Source organism: Bubalus bubalis, chromosome 8 (genome assembly GCF_019923935.1).
Source record: "Bubalus bubalis isolate 160015118507 breed Murrah chromosome 8, NDDB_SH_1, whole genome shotgun sequence".
Classification (NCBI taxonomy): Eukaryota; Metazoa; Chordata; class Mammalia; order Artiodactyla; family Bovidae; genus Bubalus; species Bubalus bubalis.
Genome location: NC_059164.1, coordinates 71,672,873 through 71,698,287, shown reverse-complemented (window position 1 = coordinate 71,698,287; position 25,415 = coordinate 71,672,873). Strand labels below are relative to the sequence as shown.

At 40.2% G+C, this 25,415-nt stretch overlaps 1 protein-coding gene across 9 annotated transcripts in view; it reads right to left on the bottom strand.

Moving 5' to 3' along the window:
• ADAM22 (ADAM metallopeptidase domain 22) overlaps positions 1 to 25,415 on the bottom strand; it is a 236,852-nt gene that overhangs the window by 175,290 nt on the left and 36,147 nt on the right. For all 9 annotated transcript variants that reach the window (XM_044946746.2, XM_044946747.2, XM_006055250.4 and 6 more), the window contains exon 3: positions 22,837 to 22,913. In XM_044946746.2, coding sequence (XP_044802681.1) covers positions 22,837 to 22,913 — 77 coding nt within the window. The remainder of the gene's footprint in view (positions 1 to 22,836; positions 22,914 to 25,415) is intronic.

The following is a 25,415-nucleotide window of genomic DNA, read 5'->3' as shown; positions in this document are numbered from 1 at the left end:
ATGGCAACCCACTCCAGTACTCTTGCTTGGAAAATCCCATGGATGGAAGAACCTGATAGGCTGCAGTCCATGGGGTCACTAAGAGTTGGACACAACTGAGCGACTTCACTTTCACTTTTCACTTTCATGCATTGGAGAAGGAAATGGCAACCCACTCCAGTGTTCTTGCCTGGAGAATCCCAGGGACAGGGGAGCCTGGTGGGCTGCTGTTTATGGGATCGCACAGAGTCGGACACGACTGAAGCGACTTAGCAGCAGCAGCAGCAGCGCTCATTGGTAAAGAATCCCCCTGCCAATGCAGGAGACACAGGCTTGAGCCCTGATCTGGGAAAAGCCCACATGCCCCAGAGCCACTAAGCCCATGAACCGCAACTACTGAGCCTGTGCTCTAGAGTCTGGCAGCCACAACTACTGACTGCAAGTCCTAGAACCCATGCTCCGCAGCAAGAGAAGCCACCACAGTGAGAAGCTGGAGCACAACAACTAGAGAAAAGGCCATGAAGCAGTAAAGACCCAGCACAGTTAAAATTAACTTTTTTAAAAAAGAAAAAAAAAAAAAACAATAATAATCTCAGTACCTAGTTCCCTTTTTGTTCTAAAGGTTTCAAAGTTAGCCAGTCCCTTCAAGACAGCTGGACTCAGAGTAACTCTGAGTAAAGGACAGTAAAGGACAGTGCCCCTGTTAGCCAATAATAGATAACATTTACTGAACACTTCCATAGCCAGGTGCTGTTCTAGGTGCTTCATATGCATTTCCCCATTTAATCTGTCAACCACCCTATGAGAAAGTACTGCTCCCATTCCTGTTTTACAGGTAGAGAAATCCATGCAACTGAGCAGTGAACTGACTTGCCTGAGGACACACAGCTAGTTAGGGGCATAGTTTCTAAACCTAGGAAGTCCAGCTGCAACATCTTTGTGGCTAACCACTTGTCAACGCTGTTTCTGTTGGTACAGGCACCATTTAAACACACACGTACAACTGGCACAGTAAATCCAAAGTACCCACGACCCTAGAATTTATCAGAGAAATCTTTTTCTATGCAAACTTTTGCATTGATCCCTTAAGTCCCAATAGTATTTCCTTCAGGAAGCACAGTGTACTAACGAGCCAACCAGCATGATCTGCTCTCCAAGGTTACCTGCTGTGCTGCCTTTTCTCTCCCTTAGCATAGTGCGAAATTCTGGAAAGTCATGCACACTACTGGATCCAAAATCCTGAATAACCTTGGGTCATGGCTGTGTCCTTATTACTAATGCTGCTGCTGCTTAGTCACTCATAGTTGTGTCCAACTCATTGAGACCCCATGGACTGTAGCCCACCAGGCGCCTCTGTCCATGGGATTTAGGGACCTGCAAAATAAACTCATGGTGACCGGCTAAGGTCACCACATGAACCAATTCACAATTTTCCAGCTCAAGACTACAACACCTCAGGTCAGAGCAAGCTACACAGGGCCCAGTAGGAAGTCTTCTTTGACCTAATCTGTAATAACCAAGCATACTGAAAAAATCAACAACAAAAAACCATCTTAGTGTTCAACAAGATTTATCCACAAGATGCTATCTGTATTATCATATGAGTGAGAACAGTTTTAAATGAATTTTGAACAAAAAACAAAGCTCCTCTTGTAATACACGTAAGAAAATGAGTGCCACACAAATGCAGGGTTGCGATCTGGACTATATTAAGATCAGGAGAAGAAACTAATGTCCTGGGAAAAACACACTAGTGGTTCTCAGACTTGAACACACATCAGAATACCCAGAGCGCTTGTTAAAACAGTTTTCTGAGTCCCACCCCACCCGAAGTTCTGATCCAGTAGGTCTGAATGAGGATCCTGTGGGTGCTGTTGCTCCAGGGACCAAACTGGGAAACTGCTAGTTTGCGGTTTGGGACCCAGGTATTGGCAGTTTTTATAAATCCCCAAGTCATTGTAATATGTAGCCAGAGATGAGCTCACTGGGCTAGGAAAACTGGTAATGAGGAAGACATTAATTAGAAACTCTGTATTAATTTGTATGACGGAGATAACCTATCACAAAAGCTAACATGTCCTTGAAGGAGTATCTGCAGACAAGATCACGGCCTGTGAGAAGAGACCTTTCGGGCATCAAAAGGAGAGCCCTTCTGGACACTGCCCAGTAGCCATCAGCCGTGTACTTCAGGGAAAACCTTAGGCCTCCCCATCCAGGCATTGTGATTTCCAAGATCCTTTCTGCAGAAGGAGGAGTAAAGCCACATCTGCTGTTTCTCTAAAATCGTCTGGTATTCATATCCATGGCCATGTGTTACTAGTTAACTAAAAGACTTCTATAAAACCACTGCCAGAGGCCTGTTTCAAAGCCATTTCACCCCTTTGCCTTTGAAGAATATGTATTCACATGATAAATTTTAATTAGGAAGTTTGTGTGATTCTGTACTTTAAATGCAAGGTACATTGCAAAGTGAGAACTGGGATTTTCTGTGACCTCTATTAAGGTTCGTTGTCTGTTACAATCTGAGCCACAAGCTTTAAGAGAGGAATTGGGGTGGGACCAGAGTCAGAAAAAAATATTTTTAAAAAAGAGATATGATCCACATCAAAATTGGATCCAGATAAGCAGAAAGAAATGGGGGGAAAGAATTACTCAAGTGACAACAGGATATCTGATCTCCACAACGAAGAGTGGTTGAGGAATGACAGCCAATTGTTTTCATTACGGAACTGAATTAATTAAAACTACTCAAAATAGTTTTTGTAAAAAGAAGAGTGTGTTTTTTAGTGTGTTATTTATATCAGAAAACTTTGAAGCTTTCAATTATCAAGATGGTTTGATTTTGTTCTTTCTCTAAATGATAACTGCTTAAGCGTTCAGAGTCAGTGAAGTCTAGCGTAAATCTGGGTTCATAGGTTCAAACCATCCTTTGAATAAGGTGCTTTCTGCACAGTGAAAATGAAAAGACACGCAGTGCTTAAAATGCTTCTGTGCGTCCTCAGTTCAGTTCAGTCGCTTAGTTGTGTCTGACTCTTTGCTACCCTGTGGGCTGCAGCACGCCAGGCTTCCCTGTCCATCTCCAAATCCTGGAGCTTACTCAAACTCATCCCCATTGAGACAGTGATGCCATCCAACCATCTCATCCTCTGTTGTCCCCTTCTCTCCTGACTTCTGTCTTTCCCAGCATCAGGGTCTTTTCCAGTGAGTCAGTTCTTCACATCAGGTGGCCAAAGTACTGGAGTTTAAGCTTCAGCATCAGTCTTTCCAATGAATATTCAGGACTGATTTCCTTTAGGATTCACTGGCTTGATCTCCTTGCAGTCCAATGGACTCTCAAGACTAATAACCAAGTATATCTGTGTCATCCTAGCTGGCCTGAAATACACCTTTTAGAATCAATCCTTGGAATTACTTCAAACAGACAGAAACACCTCTGAGAAGTCACATATATGGACTAAGAAGGGGACATGAACCAGGCAACACTTTACCATGAGATAATTTATCAGAGAACAGGTTCTTAACAGAACCATGGTAGCTGAATGACTCCCAGCAGGGGGCAGGACAGACTACAGTTGAAGGGTGAGGTAATGGAAAGGGTAAAGCAAGGGCTGGAACAGCCTGAGGCACACTGATTCTCCTACAGAGGGAAGTGATAGCTCAGGTTGGGGTTCAGAGTTGGGCAGCTGCAGGGCTGAATTTCACAGCATGCCTAGAGCTTTCTTGGAGAAACCTGACATTTGATACATCTAATCTGATCATTCACCTTCTTACATAAAAAATTACTAAAATGAAAAAAAAGTTAAAGCAATTTATTATAGGGTCTCATAGATATGAACAAGAAGAAGATGTACATGGGATTACAAAAGTCAATGAATAAAATTCAATAAGAATTGACTCATTATTTCTCTGGTAAAGGCAGTCCCTCTTGGATCAAGAATAAAAGGAAGATCAGAAGGTTCTCATGTCAACAAGTCTGTGGAATGAACTCAGCCTCAGCACTGCAAAAGCACTCTAATCATTCTTTGAAGATCACCTTCATCCAAGGTTCTTTTTGGCAGACTCTGTTGGCTACGTGTCAATATCCACTCCATATGCCACTAGCTCTCAGAACCCTGAATGGGTCAGAGATCCTCTCTTCTCCCATATGACAGGGGGAAGATGAACTCACCCCAACTCCAGAGTAATCCTGATTATTATCAACTCATCACAGAGAAAATTTTCCTTCTGCCAAGGATTGGTTTAACAGGAGGTTTGACTCAGTTCTGCCCAATAAGACTTAGGAAGTTTCAGTAAAAGCCTTCCTGGATCCCAACGGTTAGACATATCTTTCCATCTCCTCTGGACGTGAGAATGGCAAAGTAACAGAGCTGAAGTCACACCTGGGACTGCCCAACCTCTGGACTAACAGCTATGTGAGACTGGAATCTCCTATTATGTAAGACTCATTGAGTCTCACTTTTCCATCATTTTTAACCCAAAGCATCCCAACTAATTCATTATCAAAATGTGCTATAGGAAAACAATTTCATAATATGAATAAGTAAAATCAGCACTATGGTAGGCCTAAAAACTAATACTACCTATAGGATTAAGGAAACATTTTGAGAATCAAAACCACTAATTAAGGAAACTTATTAGGTAACTCAAAACACACCAGGTTTTTTTTTTCATGATTAATAAAATTTCCGAGCTACTAGTAAAAATATCTTTCTGAATTTATGATTTAATCACTTAAAAATACTGACAGTCCTCCACTGCCAACCAGAAAAAGTTCAGATAGTGTGGCAATCAAGAAATCACTTAGACATACTTGTCAGACCCAACCTAATAGAACAGTTTAATCTCCTAGTTCTCCAGCCCCCCAAACTTTATACAAATCTGCCCCAAGGCACATTCCCATTACCATATCATTGTTCTGTCCCTTTTTTCTGCTTTAGATAATCCCTGCCCTAGCAAAGTTTTACACAGCTGAATACTCAGAACAAAATATCATTTTTTGTGTGTGAAGTTTTATCAAAAGTCCTGTACTGGGCAAGATCTTTCATTCCTTCCCAAATTGATACCACTGGAATCAACTCTGATCATCTTGCAGTACAGATCACAGGATAGATATTTGTTTCCTCCACATGGTCAAGAGTATCCTGAACACCAGTATCATTTATCTGAGTTGAATCTTTTTAGGGTTTACAATTTCTAACCAAATTCCTTTTGGTTGGAAGAAAAAAAGACATGGAGATTTCACTAAAGGGTAGGGAAACAAACATAGCTCTGTTTTAATTGATTCCTTCAACCTTAAAGGTATTAAGAACTTATTCCCTCAGAATTCTAATGTTATTTTAAAATCCTGATTATCACCTCATATCACCTCCTTATGGTTTATTACTATAACATTCTTAAGGAAGTTTTAGCTGAGATTTGTTTTTACTGTCTGAGCCACCAGGGAAGTCTTTCTTTCTTTACTTTCTATATTTCATTTAATTTGTTATGTGTAAGATAATCCCCCAAAAGGCAAGTAACTGAAATGCTTTTGTCATTTATTCATGTGTTGGCTCAAACTTAGATTAAAATAAGAATAATGATAGCTGTCAATCTTGGGCTTTTTTATATAATAAGATGATATTTATAACTGTTTCGCCAAATGAAGATAAGGATCAGGCTATTAAAAAATAGAAATCAGTTCAAAAGTAAAAAGTGAACCTGACTGTCCCAGAGGGAAGAAGTTTTTCTTGTTGGCCCAGAGGCAAAGAAGCACTTAAAGATTAATGGGGTTGTGTGACAAGGACATAGGAACCAAAATGAAAGGGTTCCCACCATCCAACTCTGGAACAATTTGAGCATCACAAAGACTAATGAGTGTGATTGAATATAAACACTGAGTAAATAAAAATCTACAAGTATATCCTATGTTCAAAATATTTAAAAGAAAAAAAAGATGTACTTTGTGTTCAGGGATGCATATAGAGGGGATGGGCTTCTCACATGGCTCAGCAGTAAAAAATCTGCCTGCCAATGCAGGAGACACAGGAGACATGGGTTCAATCCTTGGGTCAGGAAAATCCCCTGGAATAAGAAATGGTAACTCGCTCCAGTATTCTTGCCTGGAAAACTTCATGGACAGAAGAGGCTGGTGGGCTACAGTACATGGGGTCACAAAGAGTTGGACAGGACTGAGCAACTGAGTACACACACACACACACACATATAGGATATAAAACTGTATAATGGTATAAGTATGGACAATATATAAGATGGCACCCAGTCCACACTGGTCCTCTGGATACACAAAGATGTAACTCTCTGTCTGAGAATGGTTACAGTTAACACTCACAGGACAAGAGTATCCAGTACATCTACCACATCAGATCTCACTGGTTGAGAACATATGCCAACCGCTGAAGCATGAGAAAATATACCTATATTCACAGGGTGTGACAACCGATTGATAGATATTTTTTGTATGTGTGAGAAAATATCTCAGAGATAAAGAGCAACAAATAAGTTCTATGCAGATATTTCACCCGGGTAAGCATGTACCTTACACTTCACTCTAAGACACAGTCTTTATTATAAAACAAATACTGCTATTACAGAATAAGTATCCAAGTAAATTGCAAAGATTTTGTTCACCCAATATTTTAACAACCATATAAACTTCTGAGTGTGTGCTGCAAGTGTGATAAGTCGCTTCAGTTGTGTCCAACTGTTCATGGTGACCCCATGAACTGTAGCCCACCAGGTTCCTCTAATTATATTAAATAAACCTAGGGAATCAAATTTGCTATACCTGTTGACAAAGTTCCCTGTGAGTGGGCTATGCCACAATCACTGCTAGATAATTTAACAGAGTTCAATAATTTGGCACCTGGGAGAAAATCAGCAGTGAGCTCTGATAATTTAATCTTCAATGTGTCTCCTAATCACTGTAAAAGTGCACAAGAATATCTATGCAATTATGCAGAAATGTTACAAGTTTCATTGTTGTACATTAAGAGGATTTAATGTATCTAGCGAATTACATTTTCAGCTTATCTAACAAATCTGTAATACAAAAATATACATTAATCATTTTAACTATAAAATAGCATTTATATGGTATTTTCCTTAAAGGACTAACAATCACAGTCTTGGTTATACTGAATAATTCTGCAATTATTCTATTTATAAATTAAATATATTCTCACAAGTGTGCTGAAATCTCCAGATTCCACTAGTAAAAAAGGCAGGTAATACTAAAAACAACCCAATGTCATATTTTTAAAAAACAGATGAAAGACAATGTGTCTGCACTAAGGCTGTACTTTAAAAAGCCAACCAGGAACAGAAAGTAAATAGACTAGTTTAATAAGAAGATGCACAGGGACTTAACTCCTCAGCTCAGCTGTGACCACTCCTTATAAAAGGGCTGACTTGAGCCTTGCACAGCTCCTCACCCAAGAGTTAGGCCTTCTGAACTCCATAAAACAGCGGTTCCCAACCTTTTTAGCACCAGGGACCAGTTTCATAGAAGACAATTTTTCCAGGGATGGAGTGGGGGGGGGGGGGTGGATGATTTTGGTATGATTCAAGCACATTACATTTATTGTGCACTTTATTTCTATTATTATTACATATGGTATATAATGAAATAATTATACAACTACCATACTGCAGAATTGGTGTGACCCCTGAGCTTGTTTTCCTGCAACTAAGGAGCATGCAATCTAGATCCTCCGCTTGCCCGGTTCACAGTAGGGTTGGTGCTCCTATGAGAATCTAATGCCGCAGCTGATCCTACAGAAGACATAGCTCAGGCAGTAATGTGAGTGAAAGGCAGCAACTGTAAATACAGATGAAGCTTCTCTCACTTACCCACTGCTCACCTGCTGCTGTGTGGCCTTGTTTCTAACAGGCCACAGACTAGTAGTGGTCCATGGCCCAGGGGTTGGGAACCCCTGCTATAAAAGGCTCTGGAGAAGGCAATGGCACCCCACTCCAATACTCCTGTCTGGAAAATCCCATGGACAGAGGAGCCTGATAGGCTGCAGTCCATGGAGTCGCTAAGAGTCAGACATGACTGAGCAACTTCACTTTCACTTTTTACTTTCATGCATTGGAGAAGGAAATGACAACCCACTCCAGTGTTCTTGCCTGGAGGATCCCAGGGACAGCGGAGCCTGGTGGGCTGCCGTCTATGGGGTCGCACAGAGTCGGACACGACTGAAGTGACTTAGCAGCAGCAGCTATAAAAGGATCCAGTCTCTAGGGTCCTTCTGAGATTCCTTCCAGATGCCCCTTCCAAAACAGCTTTCAGGTTTTAGCTTTAGGATTGGTCTCTGCTTTGGAAGATTTTCTGGCTCTTTGCCAGACACACCCAATGGACTTGCCTGTGCTCTGCAACCCAGTTCCCCTTTGCTATGGGTTTTGCAGCTGTCTTACTAACAACCAAGGCTACCCTGGGCTGAACCCAGGTGACTTTCTGCCCATGAGAGGAAGTTCTAAAGTCTAGTTTTAGGATTCTCAGTTTAAAATTACCACTTTTCAACTCAGAATAAACAAAAGGATATGAAATATGAGCCATAAGGTCTAACATAAAAGTTCCTTAGGGGATTATACCAATGGTAGAAACCTACTCCTGCAAAAGTGTCAAAAGCTCAATATATATTTCAAAGGTAGTTTTATTATGAACCAAAGAGCATGAGATAATAATCATGAGAATATGAACCCAGATTTCCCATGGATATGGAATAGAAAACCTGAAAACTGAGCAACTATTTATATTTGACAACCACCCCTCCTGTGAAATAGAGTTTATAGAACAGCTATTATTACACCACCTAAAACCTCACAAGTCCACTTTGGAAAACAGTTGAGCCTTTCTAAAAACAATTGAACATGAGCCTATCATAGGACTCAAAAATTCTACTTCTAGGTAAATTCCACCTAAGAAAATTGAGGAGAGGCAGCTGTGCGGCGCTGGAGCGACTTTGAGGAAATACGCCACATTCAAGGGCAAAGGAGAAGCCCCAGCAAGACGGTAGGAGGGGTGAAATCACATTTAGAATCAAACCCCATGCCCACCAGAGAAGATCAGAGGGCTCAAACAAACCTTGTGTGCACCAGGACCCAGAGACCCCAACGAGACTGAAACAGAACTCTGTTTGAGTATCTCCTGTGGAGGTATGGGTCAGCAGTGGACTTTGCAGGGGCAGGGGCTCTGGGTGCAGCAGACTTCGGTATGGCATAAGCCGTCTTGAGGAGGTCACGGTAACCCCACCATAGAGGTGCCAGAACTTACACAGGACTGGGAAATAGACTCTTAGAGGGCTCAAACAGAACCTTGTGTGCACCAGGACCCAGGAGAAAGGTGTAGTGACACCACAAGAGATGGACCCAGACATGCCCGAGAGTGTCCAGGAGTCTCTGGTGGAGGCGTGTGTTGGTGGTGGCCTGCTGCAGGGTTGGAGGCACTGAGTACAGCAGTGTGTGCGTGGACCTTTTGAAGAAGGTCACCATTATCATCATTACCTCCACCATAGTATGGCCCCAGGTAAATAACAGGGAGGGAACACAGCCCCATGCATCAACAGAAAATCGGATTCAATATTTACTGAGCATGGCCCCGCCCATCAGAACAAAACCCAGTTTTCCCCTCAGTCAGTCTCTCCCATAAGGAAGCTTCCATAAGCTCTTATCCTTCTCCATCAGAGGGCAGACAGACTGAAAACCACAATCACAGAAAACTAGCCAATCTGATCACATGGACCACAGCCTTGTCTAACTCAATGAAACTATGAGCCATGCTGTGTAGGACCACCCAAGACGGATGGGTCATGGTGGAGAGTTCTGAGAAAATGTCCACTGAAGAAGGGAAGGGCAAACCGCTTCAGTATCTTGTCTTGAGAACCCCATGAACAGTATGAAAAGGCAAAAAGACAGGACACTGAAAGACGAACTCCCCAGGTCAGTAGGTGTCCAATATGCTACTGGAGATCAGTGGACAAATAACTCCAGAAAGACTGAAGAGACAGAGCGAAAGCAAAAACAACACCCAGTTGTGGATATGACTGGTGATGGAAGTAAAGCCTGATGCTGTAAAGAGGAATGTTGCATAGGAACCTGGAACTTTAGGTCCAAAGTGAAGTTGCTCAGTCGTGTCCGACTCTTGCGATCCCAGGCTCTTTCATCCATGTAATTTTCCAGACAAGAGTACTGGAGTGGGTTGCCATTTCCTTCCCCAGGGGATCGTCCCAATCCAGATAACGAAACCAGGTCTCCCACATTGCAGGCAAATGCTTTACCATCTGAGCCACCAGAGACGCTGATCAAGGCAAATTGGAAGTGGTCAAACAGGACATGGCAAGCGTGAATGTCAACATTTTAGGAATCAGCGAACTAAAATGGACTGGAATGGGTGAATTTAACTCAGATGACCATTATATCTACTGCTGTGGACAAGAATCCCATAGAAGAACTGGAGTAGCCATCATGGTCAACAAAAGAGTCTGAAATGCAGTAATGGGATGCAATATCAAAAACAACAGAATGATCTCTGTTTGTTTCCAAGCCAAACCATTCAATATCACACTAATCTAAGTCTATGTCCCAACCAGTAATGCCAAAGAAGCTGAAGTTGACTGGTTCTATGAAGACCTACAAGACCTTCTAGAACTAACACCCAAAAAAGATGTCATTTTCATTAATAGGGGACTGGAATACAAGAGTAACAAGTCAAGAAATACCTGAAGTAACAGGCAAATTTGGCATTGGAGTACAGAATGAAGCAGGGCAAAAGCTAACAGAGTTTTGTCAAGAGAACACACTGGTCATAGCAAACACCCTCTACCAACAACATAAGAGAAGACTATACACATAGCATCACTGACTCAACGGACATGAGTTTGAGTGAGCTCTGGGAGTTGGTAATGGACAGGGAGGCCTGGTGTGCTGCAGTCCATGGGGTAGCAAAGAGTCAGACACGACTGAGTGACTGAACTGAACTGAAGTGAACTGAAAACCTACACCCATACAAAGACCTGCCTGTGAATGTTCACAGCAGCATTATTCATAATAGCCCCAAACTGGAAATAGCAGTGGATCAATAGAATGTGGTATATCTATACAATGAAGTAACACTCCACAATAAAAAGGAACGAAGTTCATCACAGATGAACTTCAAAAACACGCCAAATAAATGAAACCAGATCAAAACCACACGTTCATATGAAATGTCCAAAAAAAGGCAAATTTACAAAGATAAAAAGTAAGTTAGTCATTATCTAGAGATGGAGATAGGAATGCGAATTAAGATTAAATGGAAATAAGGAATATTTTGGGAGAGATGGAAAGTGTGTTATAACTGACATTGCATTTGGTGATGGTTGCACCACTCAATAAAGTTACTTTAAAAAATCATTAAAATGTATAACTTGAAATGGCTGAATTTTATGACAAACAAAAATACCTCAATAAAAAACTTTATGAAAAGTCTTTAATTTTATGCAATAAATATGTTTCTAAACATAGTGTTTAGTTTTTAAAAGTCTGTATATGTCGAGCTATATTTGATAAGTACAAATAAAAGTAGTATTGAGAAAGAAATTATATAATAGGTACAGATGAAATTTTAGAAATTATTTTCTAAAAAGCACACAGGCAATTCCCTGCTTTCCCGTGGTTAGCAGTCTACCCTTCCACTACCAGGGGCCCAAGTTCAATCCTTGGTGTGGCACTAAGAGCCCACAAGCTGTATGGTGCAGCCAAGGGGGGAAAAATGACTATTTTAAAATAAAAATTACATTTTGGGAAAATGTAATTTCCCAAAGTTGACTTAAAAACAAGTAGGTGAATACATCAATCCATCAAAGAATAGTTTATCAATGTCTTATTTATTAAAAGTATTACAGGACCAGTCAGGGTAAAGATAAGGACTTTAAAACATTAAAAATATATATGTATGATTCCTATACTACAGAAGATAATGTTTCAGGGAATATTTTATAAGTGAAAATATCATTTTTATAGCTTTTATCTCTGATTAAAAAAAAAGACTAAGCCAGTTTCATGACAGTTGATGCAAAAATTCTAAACAATATAACAGCAAAACTATTTTAGAAGTTAGTAATGGAGTACCGAAAAAAACTGGATCTTATCATTTTAAGCTAGAAATTGCCTTAAAATTAGTTGCAGCATTCTAAAATTGAAACCAGAATTTATAAGTGGGCAACCTTCCCTTTTTGGAGGGGCAAGTTCCCCTAAAATATACTCGGAGTTCTCCGAACTCTGGGGAAATCTTGAAGCAGTAGAGAAAACCAATTACATTCACCTCAAGGTGTTAATTGCAGAGTTAAGCCACTACACATCTGTTGCTTGTCAACCTGCCCCAGTCCTGAAAACTAACTGTCCTTGCCTAAGCACAACATCAGAGGAAATTAGGAGCCAGAGTTAAAGCAGGAAGCCTGTGCAATCCTGATCTTTTCTACACCTCATGCAGGAGGAACGACTGTGACAAAGATGTATTTGGTGTTCTGGACCGTATGTCACATGGGCTATTGTTTAAAATTGAATAAGCCATCCTTTGAAAGCTCTTGTCAAGTCATGGGAGTCAAGTCAGAACATAACTCTGAAAGCAGGGGTTCAATTTCACCTTCTGAGAGTGGACGTCCCCACTGCTTTTTACCTGGAAATAGAATGTAAGGTGCGCCTTGGACAGGAAAAAGAAAGAACTTCCTCTCTGCTCTGCCTGACTCTAAGTGGAGGATATGTCTTTGTGCATCTGGTGGCAGCACTGAGCTTCACAAGAAGGACTGTGGACGGGTTTGGGCTTCTGGGTTCTTAGAGGGACCACTGGCAGATGTTAGCAGCCATCACTTGCAGAGGATAGCTGTGCTCCGCAGAGCAGCTGTTATGAGGTGCTATCTGAGGCAAGAATAGAGTGACAAGACAAAAGAGTAGAGAACAAATCTCACAAACAGTTGAGGGAAAGAGACACTTGGAGACGGAGGCAATTTACAGCAGGAAAACCAGCAGGGACTTGTGCCATGGTAATTTAAATACAAACAGGAAGTGTGATTCCCTTTTATAGTCACCAGTAGAGAGGCCAGAAACAATGAATTATCCAATAACAATGTAGAGTGTATCCTCTACGGTCAAGAATAATTTCTCATAACAGGAAACATTAACATAATAAAACACAAAAAGTCAGTTAAGAAAATCTGTATGTTCATTGCATTGATTAAAAAGGTATTCAAGAAAATCTAATACTCTTTACTTTAAAAAAAGGAAAAAACTTAAACAAGATATGGGACATTGGTCTAACATGATAAAGACTTTGTTGTTCAGTCACTCAATCGTATTCAACTCTTTGCTATCCCATGGACTGCAGTATGCCAGGCTTCCCTGTCTTTCTCCATCTCCCGAAGCTTGCTCAAACTCAAGTCCATTGAGTCAGTGATGTCATCCAACCATCTCATCCAATATTGTCCCCTTCTAATCCTACCTTCAATCTTTTCAAGCATCGGGGTCTTTTCCAGTGAGTCAGCTCTTCACATGAGGTGGCCAAAGCATTGGAGCTTCAGCTTCAGCATCAGTCCTTCCAATGAATATTCAGGACTGCTCTTCTTTAGGATTGACTGGTTTGGTCTCCTTGTAGTCCAAGGGACTCTCAACAGTCTTCTCCAACACCACAGTTCAAAAGCATCAATTCTTCAGCACTCGGCTTTCCTTATAGTCCAACTCTCACATCCATACATGACTACTGGAAAAACCATAGCTTGGACTAGAGGGACCTTTATTGGTAAAGTAATGTCTCTGCTTTTCAATATGCTGTCTAGGTTTGTCATAGCTTTTCTTCCAAGGAGCAAGTGTCTTTTAATTTCATGGTTGCAGTCATCATTTGCAGTGATTTTGCAGTGTAAAAAAATAAAGTCTGTCACTGTTTCCATTGTTTCCCCATCTATTTGCCATGAAGTGATCAGATTGGATGCCATGATAAAGACTAGCTCTCAAAAATCAAGAATCAACATCCTGCTTAACAACAAATTCTAGAGATACTCCTATCATCAAAAGAACCAAGAGAAAAATGTTATTATCATCAAATAATAGAGTTCAGGAACTTCTAGAAAAAGCACTAGAGTGTGTAACAGTAATAACTATCATCTTGGAAAGAAAACTAAAGCTCTCATGATTTTCCAGTCATGTTACTATCAAACTAGAAAACCCAAAGAAACAATGAACAGCCATTAGCAATATTAAGAATGGTACCAGTAATTAATTATAAAATATGATGGAAAAATCTCCACAGTAGCAACAAAAAAACATAATTCCCACAAATATGTTCTACATGAAATGTGTAAGACCTACAAAAACCAAAGTACTAAATTTTACTGTGAGACAGAAAAAAAAGATGCTCAAATTTAAAAAACAACAACAATCACAATGATATAGATGGAAAGACTTAGTACCATAAAAGGTACACTTTTCTCAAATTAAATTATAGGTTTAGTGGCAGTCCAGTTAAAATTCTAAAAAGAGAGTGACAAAATTACCCTAAATTTCCAACTAAGAACAGGCAAAAATATCCTAAGAAATTTTGCGAAATGAAACTAACAAGAGAGGTTTCCATGCTAGGTGTTATAGGCAAAACACTCTCCAACATTTACTTTTAAATGTTCCCTATTTCTGTTTCACCAGAGATTATATCCTTTGCAACTATTTAGATTGATGAATAAATGTTTTAGATGTTAACTTAAACAGGTGTGAAATGCCATATAGTGTTTTGTTGTTGTTAAGATAGTGTTAATATGCATTTTGAAATATGCACAAATGAGTAATTTGAAAAGACAAAAAAAAAGCTATGATAAATAGTATAGTGGTACTAGGCACAATAACTAATGAACAGATCTTTAGAAGAGATTGCCTTCAGAAGACAGTAAAATATACAAAAACTAAATATGATGAAGGATCATAAGTCAGTATGGAAATGAGTGAATAATGCAACTTATGGTTTAAAAATATTAGTTACGTCTGCTTAGACTATTGTTCAAAGTCTTTCCTGTGGCCTAAAAGGATCCTTCTATTTTTCTACATGATTTGGGTCTTTCTCAGTTCAGTTCAGTCACTCAGTCATGTCCAACTCTTTGCGACCCCATGAATTGCAACACGCCAGGCCTCCTTGTCCATCACCAACTCCCAGAGTTCACTCAGACTCATATCCATCAAGTCAGTGATGCCATCCAGCCATCTCATCCTCTGTCATCCCCTTCTCCTCCTGCCCCCCAATCCCTCCCAGCATCAGAGTCTTTTCCAATGAGTCAACTCTTTGCATGAGGTGGCCAAAGTACTGGAGTTGTGGCCCATATGGTAAAGAATCCACCTGCAATGCAGGAGACCTGGGTTTGATCCCTGGGTTGGGAAGATCCCCTGGAGAAGGGAATGGCTACCTACTCCAGTATTCTTGCCTGATGAATTCCATGGACAGAGGAGCCTGGCAGGCTACAGTTCTTGGGGTCACAAAGAGTCAGACATGATTGAGCAACTAACACACACACTATCAACCTCATTTAATAACCTCTTGGCTCCTGTTCCAATTTTCTAAGCCATCTTTCTGTCTCTCAAACACACTAAGCTTACTCCTGCCTCCAGGTCTAGACACGCACTGTTCTCTCTACCCTTACAGTCAAATGTCATCTTCTTAGAGATGGCCTGATAACAACTGCTGCTTAAATTAAAAAAAAAAAAAAAAAACAAACCAACAGCAACAATCACAGTGATATGGATGGAAAGACTGCTCAGACAGCATCCTCACCTCCACATCAGGCACCTGCTATTAATGGCACTGTCACTCCCCAATATTACTTTGTTTGTTAACATGTTCATTGCTTTTTCTGACTAGAATACAGGCTCCCTAAGAATAGGATACTTATTCACTCATTTCTATTGAAGGAAGATGAGGAAAGAAGAACTCTTACCATTTACTAAAGGTTTAAAAATGAACACACATGTGTGTCTGAATTCGTGTTATGTACATACGTGTGTGTGCATCTTGTGTATACATACATGTACACATATATTTATATACACCTATGTGTGTGTACAAAATGAAGGTAAGGACCATTATTGATAAGAACTATTCAACACAGATTTGTGTTCTACACAATAATTTGTATTAAATGTACATATAAACAAATATTTGCCATAATGAATTATGTTAAACAAGATAGTCAGTTACAGATTTATTAGTAACTGAGAAATCTCTTATGTTATTCTTTATCATCACATAACACCATCATTTAATTATAATCTTATCCTCCTCACTTATTTTTATCTACACTGTAAACATCTTATTTACCACACTGAAAATAGGACATGGTTAAGTAAATGAGACTTCCAAACTTAACCTTCAGTTCCAAATTGAATTCATGCCCTGTCTTTTACTTGTCGTGATTCCCAGTTTTATTGCATATTCAAGAGTCCCAGTGGAAAGCAAGCATGTGATTCCCCTAAATGAAAGAAGACTGGACTTGCCCATCTGAATAGAATTTGAGTGTTCCTTGTCTGAGCCTTCTCCTGTATCTCCTCCCACCACATCCCCATCCTCAAACCCTGGCTCTACATCACCTCCTATCTGCATGGGCAACCCATCTACTGCCATCTACTGTTACATTTGAGTCTTTGGTGTCCTCCCTACCCCCAGTGCCCTGGTGAAGTAGGAAAAAAAGCTGACATAAGAGGGAGGTGGGAGCCTCAGGACGGGGGGACACATGTACACACCCATGACTGATTCATGTCAATGTTTGGCAAAACCACCACAGTATTGTAAAGCAATTAGCCTACAATTTAAATAAATAAATGAATTTTTAAAAAATTGTAAATCAACTATACGTCAATAAAAAGAATTTTAAGTACAAAAAAAGAATCAGAGTGAGAGAAACTATTTTTTTGTTGTTACTGATGTAAGAAGATGAAGAGGAAACATTCTATTTAAAAAAGTCAAAATTTACAAGTTGGATCATCCTAAGATCTGGTAGCTGGACAGCAGAATCTCTTCCAAATGCACACACACTACTGTATTTAAAATAGATAACCGACAAAGACCTACTGTATAGTACAGAGAGCTCTACTCAATAATCTAATAATCTAAATGGGAAAAGAATTTGAAAAAGAATATAGATACATGTATATGTGTATAACTGAATCCCTTTCCAGTACACCCACCTGAAACAGACATTGTTGACCAACTATAATTCCACATAAAATAAAATTTTAAAAAATCATCAACAAAAAAACAGACGGGTTCTCTCTTTACTGTTATGTTTCACATCCTAGAACAACCAACCACAGTTCACTTGGAATATTTGCTTCTTGCACAGTGTGGGGTGTGGGGTGTACATGAATGTGTATGTGTGGTTTACTTCTGTCAGGCCACCTATTGTAGAAAAAAATCAAGGAGTTCTATAAAAAAAAAGTTTCAGTATTTTTGCATCCCTTTACAGTTTAATCATCTACTTCTTAAAGAAGAAAGAGTTACAGGAACAGACTTGGCCTGAATTGTTTCAATAATAGAGTTAAATGTCTTTATTAAGCCTTTTCTTTCTGAGGAATGGTTCACAGTAAAGCGTAACACCAGTTGCTGACCTCTGGAACAATCCAGTGTTGGCCTCGAGACTTGTTTGACCATGCCAAATCAGGTCAGGACAGGCATATGTTTGGTTTTATTAACATATCTGTCCAAAAGACTGAAATTCCACAACTGTATGACCCCTTAAAGGCGTTGAGAACTGCTTCCCACCCTTCCTAGTCTTGATAGCACAAGAACTGACTGTTCTTTTCATTTTTAACCATCCCATAGTCTTTATCTGCTGCCTGTATGAGTTAGGACCCAAAGATTGAACTATTATATAACTTGGTTACAGATAAACTTGCTTCCTGAACATTCAGAAGGAGTATTATATAATGACACTTTTCCTTTCTTCCAATCTAAAAATACATATTTTGGGGATCCATTCTGCAACTGGAATTCAGCTACACGAGGACTTGATTTGCCTCCAGTTTAAAACAAGAGGGAAAAAAAAAAAAAAAGACCTATTCCACAGCCCTGGAATTGCTTCATAAAGCAAACAGCTTAGGTTGAAGAGTTCCACAGATGGTGGAGTAGGAAGACCCTGGGCTCACCTCCTCTCAAGGGCATCCCAAAATGACAACTATTTACAGAGAAACCATTTATGTGAAAGACCAGAGCCTACCATAAAAAACCTTCTACAATTATAGATATAAAGGAGGAACTGCAAGGAGGCAGGTAGGAGAGGTGACAGTTGCCATATAGTTGAGATCCACAGCAGTGGGTGGGCAAACCACAAATGCGAGAAGAGCTATAACTGCAGAGATTGTCCCCTAGGAGTGAGGAATCAGAGCCCCACACTGTGCTCCCCAGCCCAAGGGTCCAACGCCAGGAAGATGAACCTACAGAATGTCTGGGTTTAAAGGCCAGCAGGGATATCTTTTGGGGGAAGCCAGAGGGCTGAGGAAAATAGAGACTCCACTCTTAAAGGTCACACGCAAAATCTCACGTGCTCTGGGACCCAAGGCAGAAGCAATAATTTGAAAGGAGCCTGCATCAGATCTACCTGATGATTTTGCAGTGTTTCAGAGAGACAGGAGGCACTGAGATGCTGGTGGCAGACATTTTGGGGAGCAAGTTCTGCCATGTGGACACTGGCCCTGGTGGGCACTATTCTGGAATCCTCCCTCTAGCTTATTAACTCCAAGACCCAGCTCTGCCCGCCAGCCTGTAGGCATAAGTACTGGAACATCTCAGGCCAAGCAACTAGCAGGAGGAGACACAGCCCCACCCACCAGGAGGCTAGCTGCCTCAAGACCCACTGAGTCCATAGCCAATCCTGGACACGGCTTTGTGCATCCACCATGGGTCCCAGGACCTGGCTCCACACACCAGGGTGCAAACGTTAGTTCCAGAACACCAAGGGTCCTGGAGCCAGAGGTGCTGGGATTCTGCTCTGCCCACACCAACCCCAGAATCTTCTTCCCTGCCATGCCCCCTCCTCCCCAACCCTCAACATCCACCCCACCCTGCATCTGGCTCCATTCACCAGTAGGGAAACACAACTTCAGGACATCCTCGATCCCCCAGCACCTCTATCAGGAATTGGCCTCAACCAACAGTGACCCAGCACCAGTTCTGGGACCCCTGGATTCTGTAGCCTGAGACCCCAGGACTAGACCCTGCCCACCAACAAGCCGAATCAAGATTTGAGACATCTCAGGCCCCTCAGACAGTGGTCCTAGGGTCTAGCCCCACCCACCAGTCTTGGGACTCCCAGGGCCCTGCAGTCACAGCCCTCGGGACCCAGTTCCACTCACCAGTGAGCCAGCTCTACCCCTGGGAGCCTTTGAGGTTCCACAGCCGACCTTGTCATTACCTGGCCCCACCAGCCAGTAGCCAGAAGCCTCCACACAAGGGTCAACCAACTGAACAGGGGGGCCAGTCATGTCAAGCAGCATGCCCACAGTAGTCAGCCCACTACATCAGAAGCACCCACATAGCCCACATAGGGAGAACCCCTATAGCACATAGCTGTGATGACCAGAGCTACTAGAACACTACAAAAGGCCAATTTTCCAACACTGGGAAAAGTAACCGATTCACCATATACCCAGGATGAAACTTTGCTTTTTCAACAACATGGATGGACCTAGAGCATATTATGCTTAAAGAAATCAGTTAAAGACAAATACTTTATGTTATCACTTATATGTGGAACCTAAAAAATTTAAAAAAAATGAATCAATATGACAAAACAGAAACATATTTACAGATATCTAGGATAAACTAGTACCTGGAAAATCCCATGGACGGAAGAGCCTGGTATGCTGCAGTCCATGGGGTCACTAAGAGTCGGACACAACTGAGCAACTTCATTTTCATTTTTCACTTTCCTTCATTGGAGAAGGAAATGGCAACCCACTCCAGTGTTCTTGCCTGGAGAATCCTAGGGATGGGGGAGCCTGGTGGGCTGCCATCTATGGGGTTGCACAGAGTTGGACATGACTAAAGCGACTTAGCAGCAGCAGCAGAATAAACTAGTGGTTTCCAGTGGGGCTAGGGAAGAAGGGGGTGGGTAATACAGGGATTAGAGGATTAAGAGATACAAATCACTACAAGGATATATTGTACAGCACAGGGAATATAGGTATTATTTTATAATAATGTCAAATGGAGTATGCTGCTGCTGTTGTTGCTGCTGCTGCTAAGTCGCTTCAGTTGTGTCCGACTCTTCGCGACCCCATGGACTGCAGCCCACTGGGCTCCTCCATCCATGGGATTTTCCAGGCAAGAGTACTGGACCGGGGTGCCATTGCCTTCTCCGCAAATGGAGAATAATCTATGAAAATTTTGAAACACTATGTTGCATATCTGGAACTACTATAATATTGTAAACCAAATCTATCTCAATTTTAAAAACTTAAGAAGAAAAATTAAATTAAAAAGTATGTTAAATAAATATTATGATACCTATGAGTGAGAAAAAAGAAGGAAGGAAAGAAGGATAAAGAAAGCAATGGAAGAAGGGAGGGAGGGGAGAAGAGAAAGAAAGAAGGAAGGAAAAGCTTAAAGAGTAAAATAATCAATTTTTCATCTTTCTGCTCCCTAACCAGCATAACCACAAGACAATATATAAAGTGAAACCATGAAATAAAAACATTCTCCATAAAAATAAGGAAAAACCCTTTGTATCAAATCATTCTAGATTATACAACATAAAGAAAATAGATACTTGACACCTATGTTTAATATAGATCACAGGCAAAAAACAAAACAAAACACAGCCTGCATATTTCTCAGTCCAAACAATCTCTATTTATGCCATTTATGCCATTATTTTATCCTTTGTACTGCAATAAGGATGGAGTTTCTTGCCCCTATCTCGAAAGAAATTTTGCTTCACCCTTACTATTCTAAGTTTCATGCTCTGATAAGTATGGCCATATGTGTTTCTCCCTCAGGAACAGAAAGCTTTAGGGCTCAGATGTCTCCAGAGGAAGTCAGGTGACTTGGGCAAGATGAATAAATATCCGTTCTTCATTGGGGTACTGAAAGTCAAGGCATTACCACTGTCAGAAACCAGAAAACAAAGCAGGAGCTATTCCCAGGAACAGTGATTTAAAGGAAGGATGGGAAAGAGTCATTAAATTAAGAGTCTTTCCAAACCATACCCAGACTTTCAAAATCATACCCAGATACATATCTCCACTTTTAGAAGCCAGTCCCAAACACTTGCCCTCTTTCTCTTTTTTATTTTATGTTTTGTTTTGGTCACACTGCACAGCATATGGGATCTTAGTTCCCAACCAGGGAATTTCCCCTTGAAGTAGAAGCTCAGAGTCTCAACCATGGTACCACCAGGAATCCCTGACATCTTTCTTTTTTGCTGCTTCATTCTTCCCCAACTGACAGCCTCCACTCTCATCAGTCATCTCCTCTATCTCCTGGCCTACTCCAGCCTTTGGTTTCTTGTCAATATGACTTCCCATTCTAGAATTTAGTGCCTATCTTGTGCTAAGGATACATCAGTAAAGGAAAATAAATCTCAGTCCTCAAGGAGCTTAAATTCTAGTGGGAGGAAAAAGACCAACAACAAAAATTAGTTAAAAATTAAAATATAGAGAACTAGTTGACCATACAACAATGCTGCTCATCAAATTTTTGACCTGCAAACATGTCCATTTCATGAGTCAAACTTTATATTAAATGGTGATAATATTATTTTTAAAATTAAGCAGGGAAGAATAGGTAGTAGGGTGTATAGGGAGGTAAGTACATAGACGGTAACTTAAAACAAGGCAATCAGTCTCCAAGTGGTAAAATTATATGAGATGGTTTTTCTGCTCTTTCATTATTCTTCTAAGGAGCATGCATTACTTCACAATGAGTTTTTTTAAAAAAACTTTATGATATCAAAATTGCTGAAAAACTGAAATGAGTCATTGTTATTTTAGCCACTAAGTTGTGTCCGACTCTTTTGTGACTCCACGCACTGTAGGCTTCCCTGTCCATGGATTTTCCAGGAAAGAATAATGGAGTGGGTTGCCATTTCCTTTTGTAGGGAATCTTCCTAATCCAGGGATCAAAGCTGCATCTCCTGCATCGGCAGGCAGATTCTTTACCACTGAGCCACCAGGGAAGCCCAAAATGCATCAAATAACCATCAATTTTACGGTATTTACATCAAGGAAGAATATAAGACAGATCATATTAACACAATCTTATTCAGGCCCTATGAAATTGGAAAGTCACACCCTATGAAATTGAAATTCATGCCCTAAAAAACATTGTGTAGTATAAAATATCTAACATATTATGTTCTAAACCATGAATTTTAAAAATAAGAAATAAACTATTTTAATCAGTACTGTAGAAATACAATTTTGTTACATTTTTTAATATACATGAATCAAAGAACAAAACAATGCAAAATATTAAAGTATTTCCCTCAATTTTACATACTTGAAACTGTTATACTTGTTCAATTTCAAGTGGATATCCATTTTCTGTTATTTACCAGACTTGACAACTTATAGTCAATAGGTACCATAGTTTTAAATGTAGCATTTAACTGTTATTGGAGAATGAACTGGCAACCCTCTCCAGTATTCTTGCCTGAGAAATCCCATGGACAGAGGAGCCTGGTGGGCTATGGTCCATGGGGTAGCAAAGAGTCGTACTTGACTTAGTGACTAAACAACTACAAACTGTTACAGGAAGATGAAGTAAAATGTAGGAAACAAACAAAACTTTACAGAAGGATAAGAAAGTAGATTCAATGTGTATCTAAAAACAGTGCATGCAGCTCAGGAAAGACTTACTGATTTAGCAGGACATCAAGAATAAAAGATGTTCCAAAGGCGTCCAGCTGGAAGCTTGCCTGGTCAACATGAGTCAACTGCAATATCAAAAAGATAAGAGGAATTTAATATACACCCATGGAGATCTGATGATAAGCATATCTCATGATCCTCTGAAAGTTTTATAATATTAATTAGAAAATCAATTCAACATGGAAGTGAAATAAAAACAAAGTAAAACTTTACCTTCTTTGAAGCTATTCACTAATCTAAAATACCACTTAACCAAGGAAGGCAAGTACCCTCCCTTTCTGCTTTATCTCAAGTGACTAAATATTTCATTTCCAAGAAGACTGAACTACATTTCATTCTGGTTTAAATGACTGACTCCTTTAAAATTAAGCTTTGCATATTAAAAAAGAAATAGGGAAAATAAGTTAATGCCAGAGTAGATTAGTATGATGAATGTTATCTATTATAAGGAAGACATCTAAACTTCTAAAAAACCCTTTTCATCCTATCTCAAATACATACTTTAAAAGTAATAGTTCAGTTCTAATTTACCAAATGGGATTTCATCAAGGTTTCTGCAATTCCTAAGAGAAAAACTGAACCCTCACCCATCTACTGCAAACATCACCCATTAAAATTTTACTGGGAAAACCCATCACTATTTCCTATGCCATTTTAGGGACTCCCAGAGAAAATCACAAGGGATTCTAAAAAACATACAGTGTTACCAATAATATTAACATATTGAATAAACACATGCATTAACTGAAAAGAGTAAGCAAAACTATTTATTCCAACTCTTCATATAACAGAACTACACCTAAGCAGTAGAACTATAAATTATTTGATTTTTTTGGTTTATATTTGTCTATAGCATCCAAAATTTCTACAGTAAGCATGTGTAATTCCTTCAGTAAAAAAAGCAAACACTATTTTAGAAATGTAAACCATCTGAGCAACTGTATTTATGTAGCATGTGAGGGAGATGGTGGTACTGCTCCCCAAGAACCAGAGCATCTCAGTAAGGGTCATCCTACGATTCCGTGGGACACAAAGGGCACCTCAACCATACCTGGGATTTCCACTCTCATCAAACTACAGTATCAGGAAAAAGGAGAGAGCTTAATAATCATAAAGCTTTCTGGACTCAAAGGATAGCCCTTCAGTTTTAAAGTCTTTGAAATAAATGAGTGTGGGAGAATGCTAACACATTCTGATCCTCATGAAATCCCAAGGGTGAAGAACTCTCTGGATACTTCTTAGCCTCATTAAACATTCAACCCCCTAACTATTCACTGTTCCCAATTAGCACCCGGTTATTACCAAATTCTGACTTCTCTTCTATGATAGTTCTTGGAGCCACACCTTACTCTTCATTTCCATGTATGCTGTAGCTCATTTCTCTCTGATCTTTCTAAAACTGACACTACCATGTGAAAATAGATAGCTAGTAGGAGGCTGCTGCATAACACAGGGAGCTCAGCTCAGTGATTTGTGATGATCTAGTGAGGTGGGATGCAGGGTGAGGTGGGAGGGAGGATCAGGAGAGAGGGGATATATGTATGAGTGCTCAGTTGCTCATCTGTATCCAACTCTTTGTGACCCCATGGACTGCAGCCTACCAGGCTCCTCTGTCCATGGGGTTTTCCAGGCAAGAATACTGGAGTGAGTTGCCATTTCCTACTCCAGGGGATCTTCTCAACCCAGGGATCAAACCCAGGGCATGCATGTTTCTTGCATGCCCTGCATTGGCAGGCAGATTCTTTACCACTAGAGTCACCTAGGAAGCCTGAATAAATATATATATATACATATAGCTGATTGACATTGTTGTATTGCAGAAACTAACAACAGCACAAAACAATTATGCTCCAATTAAAAAAAAAAAAAACAACTGACTCTTTACCAAAATAAAATCCCAACTATAAGTCCTATATTTTCTACTACATCAAATACAAACTTTCTCTCTCTGCATATCAAGAGCCTCCACAATCGTCCCCACCTCGGACATAAAGCAAACAAGTCCCAAGGGATCCAGTCGTATCCCGTTCACACTCAGTTCTCTCTTCTACTCTTTAATTCCACAAGTTTTGTACATTCCAACCTTTTATGTAGCTTTCATGACTTGTGCTTTTAAAAACCAGACCCTGAGGTGGTGATCTTTACCAAGGCCATTTCCCAGAAGTGGCTCTACCCACCTTTCAAGACTTCCCTGGTGAGGCATCCCTGGTGGCTCAGTTGGTAAAGAATCTGACTGCAATGCACAAGACCCAGGTTCAATCCCTGGGTCAGGAAGATTCCCTGGAGGAGGAAAGAACAACCCACTCCAGTATTCTTGCCTAGAAAATTCCGTGGATGGAAGAGCTTGGCAGACTACAATCCGTGGGGTTGCAAAGAGTTGGACATGACTGAGTGACTAACACTTCAACACTTACAATTTGTATTAATTCTGTCTAATTCTTATATTTTCTTTTTCCTGCAGCTTCAGTTTACAGCTGGTACTTTTATTTTATTGACCTCACTCAAGTCCCAAGGAGAAACCCGTGACTTGAATTCAAAAAAGAAATCTACTGACAGCATGGTTAACT